Source organism: Lactuca serriola, chromosome 9 (genome assembly GCF_051521515.1).
Source record: "Lactuca serriola cultivar US96UC23 chromosome 9, Lser_US96UC23_V15, whole genome shotgun sequence".
Taxonomy (NCBI): Eukaryota; Viridiplantae; Streptophyta; class Magnoliopsida; order Asterales; family Asteraceae; genus Lactuca; species Lactuca serriola.
This window is the reverse complement of record NC_136416.1, coordinates 138041610-138049763: the sequence shown is the minus strand read 5'-3', so window position 1 is coordinate 138049763 and position 8154 is coordinate 138041610. Positions and strand designations below refer to the sequence as shown.

Here is an 8154-nt window from a genome sequence, read left to right as displayed (position 1 = left end):
TCCTTCGGTGCCATCGGGATTTGGTGAAAACCAGAATACCCGTCAAGACAACAATAATGAGATTTACCGGCCAACCTTTCTAACATTTGGTCAATGAAAGGCAATGGGAAATGATCTTTTCTTGTGCTTGCATTGAGTTTGCGGTAGTTAATACATACTCTCCACCTGTTTTGCACACGGGTGGGGACCATCATACCTTTGTTGTTCTCGACCACCGTGATTCCCGTCTTCTTTGGAACGACTTGCATCAGGCTCACCCACTGGCTATCTGAGATTGGGTAGATCATCCCCGCATCAAGGAGCTTCAAAATCTATTTCTTCATAACTTCCATCATTGGTGGGTTCAACCTTCTTTGTGCGTCCCGGCTTGGCTTGCATTCATCCTCCATCAAAATTTTGTGCATACAAGTGGAGGGACTCAACCCTTTAATATCCGCAATCGTCCAACCCATGGCTTCTTTATGCTCCTTCAACACCTTGATGAGTTGTTCTTCTTCAAATTCGGTTAAGTGAATTGAAATGATAACCGAAAGGGTTTCATTCTTTCCCAAGTAGGCATACTTCAAGTGTTGAGGTAATACCTTCAATTCCAATTCGGGTGGTTGAACAAGGGATGGAGGCAATTTTGTATGGGTTGGGGGCAATTCAATTTGCTTGACATCTAATCTTGTGGATTTCTTCATCTCCATTTTATTTATCAACTTCTCAACTTCCGGATCCAAAGAATAAAACTTTAATTGCTCGGCTAGCTTCCCACAATCGAATCATTTGCTTAAGATCATCTCTAACATATCACCGTTAGATAACTCAAACAATTCTTGAGTAATTGGCTCAACAACATCAACAAAGTACAAAGATGAAACATCACTAGGATATCTCATGGCATCATAAATATTAAAACTTATTGTTTCGCCATCAAACTTTGTCAAACTTCCCGCATACACATCGATCTTCGTCCTAGCCGTCTTCAAAAACGGTCTCCCAAGCAAGATTAGATCCGATTTGGAGGACACTTGCTCATCTAGATCAATCACATAGAAATCTGCCGGGAAGACCAATTGGTTCACTTGCACTAGGACATCTTCCAAAACACCTTTAGGAAAGACACTTGATTTATCCGTAAGAGAGATTATGACACCGGTTTCACTTAAGGGTCCGACATTCAATGATTCATACACCAAATAGGGAATGACATTGATAGAGGCACCAAGATCAAGCATAGCACTACTAAAAGTGACATCTCCAATCTTGCAAGGAATCGTGAACATTCCGGGATCTTTGCATTTGGGTGGAAGTTTCCTTTGTAAAACCGCGGATGCGTTTTCATTCATCAAAATTTTCTCATTTCCCTTCAACTTCCTCTTGTTGGTACAAAGTTCTTTCAAGAACTTTGCATATCTCGGGATTTTCCTGATTGCATCAAGTAGAGGGATGTTTACTTCCACCTTTCAGAAGGTGTCCAAGATCTCTTTCTCCTCCATATTCTTCTTTGAAGTTGCAAGTCGGGAGGAGAACGGTGGTTGAGTGGCCATTGGTGTTACTAGAGGGGTAGTCTTCTTTGGGGCTCCGACTTGTGCATCGTTCTTGAGTATAGGTTCTTCAATAGGAATGATCTCTATTTCTTCCTCTTGTTCCCTCGGCTTCTTCTTCAAACTATTTTCTCCGATTTGTTTTCCACTTCTCAAGGTCACCACATTGACATTAGGGTTCTTTTCGGTTTGATAGGGGAGTTTACCATGTGATTCCCACTTGCATATGGATGTGACAATATCTCCCATTTGTGCTTCAAGGTTGGAGATACTAGTTCTTGTCTCCTTTTGGAATTGTTGGGTACTAGTGGCTAGGGATTTGACAATGTCTTCAAGAGACATTCCGGAGCTACTTGGTTGAGATTGAGGAGGTTGTTGATGATGATGTGGAGGGTGCGGTTTGGGTTGATGGTGTGGTTGTTGATGTTGGTAATGAGGTTGTGGTGGTGGATAGGATGGTCTAACCAATGCATTTTGAGGCAATGGTCTTGGGTTGTAGATCATGTTGGGATTTGGCTTCCAAATTGAATTATATGCATTTTGGTAACCGGATGGTTTGTTGTGGTAGTTTTGGAACTCTCCCGTGGCATTCACATGCTCCGCATCTTCTTGAAGGATGGGACACATATCCGTAGGATGTCCCATTGTTGTACATATTCCAAAAACCATCACTTGTGGAGTTTGTCCCATGGCTAGCTTTTGGAAAACGTAGGTTAGATCTTTTATTTGAGACTCAAGATTTGATGTTCCCACTTCATTGACTTTGTGTTGCGTGTCTCTCTTCATGTCTTGGCGCGGGCCAAAATGTTGAGAATTTACGGCTATGCTGCTGAAAAGTTGTGTTGTTTGTTGTGGAGTTTTACTAAAGATATCACCACCACTTGAGGCATCAACTAGTCTTCTCTCCATTGGCAACAATCCCTCATAGAAGTGTTAAATGAGGAGTTGTTCCAGAATTTGGTGTTGTGGGCAACTATAGCACAAGTTGTTGAACCTCTCCCAATAATCATGAAAAGTCTCATTTTGACCTTGTCGGATTCCATAAATCTCATTTCTAAGACTTGAGACTCTTGAGGCGGGATAGAACTTATCAAGGAAAGCTCTTGCCATGTCGGTCCATGAGTTGATCGACCCCGGTGGAAGATAGAATAACCAATCTTTTGCTCTATCGGCCAATGAAAATGGGAATGCCCTTAGCTTGATTTGGTCATCGGTTGACCCTTGTGGCTTCATGCTAGTGCAAATAATGTGGAACATCTTCAAATGCTTATGAGGGTCTTCATTCTCCAATCCATGAAAAGTTGGTAGGTGATGGACTAAACTTGACTTCAACTCCGAGCCTCCTTCCAAAACCGGGTAATTGATACCGGTTGGAGTTTGTGTAACATCGGTCTCCATCATTTGCCTCAAAGTTCTTTCGGGAACTTCTCCTCCGTCCGCCATTGCAATTGGTTCAATAATGGATGGATTTTGTTGTTGGGGTGGTGTTTCGAGAATTTCTTGGCGAGGGTCGGGACTAGAATCGGGTTCTATATCACTTAATGAAGTGGTTTCAACCTCCGGATCCCCGTGAGGATTAGAAGTTTGACCACGTTCAATTCGCTTTTCCTTCGCCAAACGCCTTGCTTCTTTTTCGATTTCTAGATTGTAAATCAAGTCACCTGTACGCTGAGATCTGGGCATAGAGAAACAAATTGATTAAAAATAAACCAATCCCTGGCAACGGCGCCAAAAATTTAATGGTTGTCGAGGCCAACAAAAATAATAACCCTAAATATTACACACTAAAATAATGTATAGTGGTAAAGGGGTCGAATCCACGGAGGTTGGTTCAATTTATAACTCTATGAAAAAAATTCTTTGTAAAAATACTTGTAAAATAACAATAAAAATAAAATGGGTGGTTTTGGTGTTTTGAAATACTTGAAACAAACTAGAATTAACTATGATTTGAATAGACAATTTCAACAAAAATAAGGGTTTGATGTAAAATCAATAAGGGGGAGATGGTTGACTTGAAGTTTCCTCACTTTGACTTTTGATGAACATATCATTAGAATCCAATGGTGCAATACCTTGATTTAAATCCTTAATTTGGCTATAGTAATCCATGGAGCTTGAGATTACCTATACTTTTCTTAATTGTTGAAATGGCTAGAGAAGCTCATAACAATTTCCTTAGTCAAAGTCACTAATTCCAAATAGCATGTAATTAGTGAAAGTCAACTAGCATTAAGAACCAAAAAGTCACCAAATCCAAGAGGAGTCAATTGCTTTCACTACCATGTTGGAGAAAATATTTTTATGATTGTGTGAAGCAAAAACAACACAAAAATCATTTGTTGCTTGCTAATTTGAGGATCATTTACTTAATCAAGAAATTAGCCAACTAATCTCCACAAACACATTTAAACTCATGAATAAAAACATACTAGTAGTGATAATATGATAAAACAAAAAACATTTCCATAAAGATTTAAGAACAAGTTCATGGATTCTTCAACATTCAACAAAAGTTCAAAGGATTCAACAAAAAGCCAACCAAGATTAGTTTAGCCAAGCATGACTAAACTCAAAGAAGCAAAATTAGTTAAGATTGTACCAAACATTTTACAAGAATCAAGAGATGAAAAGAAGATATTCTTGAAGTGTTCTTGGCCTCCAAAAGTGCTCCAAACTCCAGAGAGAAATCAAAATTGGACCTCCAAGATAAGGCTGAAGAGGCACACGAACCTTCCCAATATAGAGCTCTAAGTAAAATCCTGAAATTGCCCTTGTTAGGAATCCACGCGGGCCGCGGGGAATCTTATGCGGGTCGCATGAATTCGACGGAAATTTTGGGCTTCTTCAAGTCTTGGGCCCCCACAGCTAATCCATTGGCCCAGTTCGAATCCAATCTGCTTCTAGCCCATTTTTCTTCAATATTTCTTCAATTAGACCCCAATTTGTCTTTCCACATCACTCAAAACTTCCGCAAACTCCTAAACATCGATCTTGCACACTCAAGAATTCTCCCGCGCCCTTTCAAATTTAAAGTTACACACTTCTGCGCCTTCAAGCAATCGACAAGCCTACTCCCTGAATCACCTCCACAGCTATCAAGCACGAAATCCCCACTGCTCTTCAACTCCAATCGCCTTCCAAAGGATCCCGCACACTACCGCTCCTCTAGTTTCCTTAAAATCTGCAATAATGCTCAAGAAACTAGAAAGTACCCGAAATGGTCATAAAAATAACAAAAAAGGAAAATATGCATGGGAATTAACTAAAATGCGAATGGAATGTGCTAAAAAACTATAAAAAGAAGTAACTAAAATGAAGTTATCAATACCTTACCTTGAGTGGTAGTTATGTGTGACCGGAAGGTATTATGTGCTTACATTAAGTATTATGTTATCCTGCTTTATGTGTTATGTTGTGCATTATTTCTTTGTGATTTATGCCATGTAGAGCTTTACAGACCGGACCGGAGGGTCCAACGTGCTAGATCGGGCTAGAGGGCCCAACGAGCAATGGGACTGGAGGGTCCCACTGAGACACATCGACCAGAGGTTCTAATTGAGTTATAGCCTCGAGTGGCTAATGTGCTGTGTGTGGTATATTGGGGAACTCACTAAGTTTCGTGCTTAGCGTGTTATGTGTTTCAGGTTTTCTCAGGATCACAGGACGACACCGACTTGATTGTATATACCAAAGCAAGAATTATGTTTCGAGGATCTTGGATTATTAAACAAACAATTATGGAGATGCATTTTGTAAATTAAAGAAATGAGATTTATTATTGTAACATTGTGTTTTGAAATTGAGAAATTTGTTTTGTTATTGTTAATTAATTTTTTAAAATTTATTTGCTTAACGTTTTAATTTTTAACATTGTAATTATTTAAAACATCAAACAATTTATTTTTAATTTTAAAGGTAACAATATAATCATTTATATAAAATTATTTTTAACTATTGTTATTGTAAGTTATTTTAAGCTACTTATTTGAAAACCTTTAACGATTATAAAAATATCTTTAGGAAATATTTTAGTTAAATTGATATTACAATTTTGTTTTTGCATTGAGCACTACAATTAATCACTTTTAACTATTCACAAAATATTATTTGGGTTTTCTTAAGTGGAATTGAAATTTATATTGAAGTTGACCTTCTAATGTTATATTTAAATTAACAATTTAATTATTTTGTCTAAACTGTTCAAAAGTTGTAGCTTTAAACTGATAATGGTTTATATACAACAAAATATTAAATCTAATAAATTAAGTACAATATGTTAAAAGTTAAAGATATAACTTTAAAAAGTAGAAGTAAAAATATTATTTTAATATTGAAATTTAGTTTATATTTATGATTACACTTTAGGTTTGATACTTATTTAACTTTATTAACCAACTTATAATCATTATTGGAAAGACATTACAATTTATCACTTTTAACTATTTACAAAAATATTCTTTATGTTGTTTTAGTTGAACTAAAATTTATATTTAAATTGATCATGTAAGGTTATATTTAAAGTAACTATTTAAGTATTTTATAAAAATTGTTCAAAAGTTGTAGCTTTAAAATGATAATGGTTTACATACAACAACATATTAGACCTAATAAATTAAGTATAATATGTTAAAAGTTTAAAATATAACTTTATAAGTAGAAGAAAATATATCTTTTAATATTCAAATTTAGTTTATATAGGAATACACTTTAGGTTTTATATTTATTTAACCTTACAACAATATATTTGAAATTTTTACAAATATGTTTTTTAAATATATCAATGACATTGTTATTAGTTTTTATATAATAAACCTTATAATAAGTTGGTATAAACATTGTTTGTTTTGAATTATATGATAATATATATATATATATATATATATATATATATATATATATATATATCTTTTAAAATTGTATAATCCTAAGTGTCTTAATGACGTCTACCTACAGGTTACTTATGAATAAAGTTAAATATAATATACGATTTAATGATATTTATAGTAGTAATGATTAGTTAATTTTAAAAAGTTTATTTGCTTAAGATTTTAATTTCTATCATTATAATTATTTAAAACATCAAATATTGTTTTCGTTTTTAAAGACAACAATATAATTTTTGTATATAATTTACTTTTAACTATTGTTGTTGTAACTTATTTAAAATAATGTATTTCGAAACTCTCATTTATTTTAATTTGGTTTAAGAAATTTAACGTTTTTAAAATTTATTTGATGAATATTGTTAGTTTCTATGATTGTAGTTATTTAAAACAAAAAACATTGTTTTTGTTTTTAAAGAAAATATTATACTTTTTTTATATAATATTACTCAATATAATTTATAATTTTTAACTATTTATAAAACAGTCTCTCGATTTTTTTTTAAAGTTTAACTGAAACTTTGATTTAAGTTAATTGTTAATATTATACTGAAATTAATAATTTGACTATTTTACATCAACTCATAAATTTTACAAATATTGTGACTTTAAATTGATAATTGCTCACATATGACAACATATTTAAACTAATAAGTTAGCTATAATATGTTAAAAATTTAAAGTCATAATTTTATAAATAGAAATATAATATGAGATTTTAATATTGTAGTTTAGTCAATCCTTTGAATGACTTCTACACATGAGTTACACACGAATAAAATTAAATATAATATATGGTTTAATGTTATTTATAGTTGTTGTTATTGTTAATTAATTTTTTAAAATTTATTTGCTTAATGTTTTAGTTTCCATCATTATAAATTTTTAAAACATCAAACATTGTTTTTTTATTTTAAAGGTATCAATATAATCATTTATATAGAGTTATTTTTTACTATTGTTATTGTAAGTTATTTTAAGCTATTTATTTGAAAACTTTTAAAGATTATAATTTAGTTTTTGCATTTATCACTTTTAACTATTTACAAAATATTCTTTGGTATTTTAAGTGGAACTAAAATTTATATTTAAGTTCATACTGTAATGTTATATTTAAATTAATAATTTAAGTATTTTGTCAAAACTGTTCAAAAGTTGTAGCTTTAAACTTATAATGGTTTACCTACAACAACATTTTAAATATAATAAATTAAGTATAACATATTAAAAGTTAATGTCATAACTTTATAAGTAGAAGTAAAGATATTAGTTTAAAATTAAAATTTAGTTTATTTTATATTACAATTTAGGTTTGATATTTATTTAACTTTATTAACCAACTTTAATCATTATTAGAAAGACACTACAATTTAACACTTTTAACTATTTACAAAATATGTTTTGGGTTGTTTAAGTTAAACTAAAATTTATATTTAAGTTGACCCTATAATGTTATATGTAAATTAATAATTTAAGTATTTTATACAAATTGTTCCAAAATTATATCTTTGAAGTGATAATGGTTTACATCTAATAATATAGTAAATCTAAGTAAATCTAATAAATTAAGTATAATATGTTAAAAGTTAAAAAAAAACATAACTTTATAAGTAGAAGTAAAGATATTATTTTAATATTGAAATTTAGTTTATATATGATTACACTTTAGGTTTGATATTTATTTAACCTTATTAACCAACTTATAATTATTATTAGAAAGAAATTGAAAAGTCATGGGT

General features: G+C 32.0%; 1 protein-coding gene across 1 annotated transcript; it reads right to left on the bottom strand.

The window, feature by feature from the left end:
* Positions 1-311: 311 nt before the first annotated feature.
* LOC145076123 (uncharacterized) lies at positions 312-1331 on the bottom strand. Its single transcript, XM_079022112.1, has 2 exons — positions 902-1331; positions 312-745 (listed from the first exon to the last, which is right to left on the bottom strand). Exons 1-2 carry the CDS (start codon positions 1329-1331, stop codon positions 312-314), a joined length of 864 nt encoding a protein of 287 aa, XP_078878238.1.
* Positions 1332-8154: the final 6823 nt, after the last annotated feature.

What these genes read in the sequence shown, in the direction of transcription:
- LOC145076123 (XM_079022112.1), bottom strand. Translation starts at nt 1,331, where the DNA reads ATGAATGAAAACGCATCCGCGGTTTTACAAAGGAAACTTCCACCCAAA. An exon ending in GTTTGATGGCGAAACAATAA is followed by an intron (nt 746 to 901) that starts GTTTTAATATTT and finishes GTGGGAAGCTAG; the next exon opens with CCGAGCAATTAAAGTTTTAT.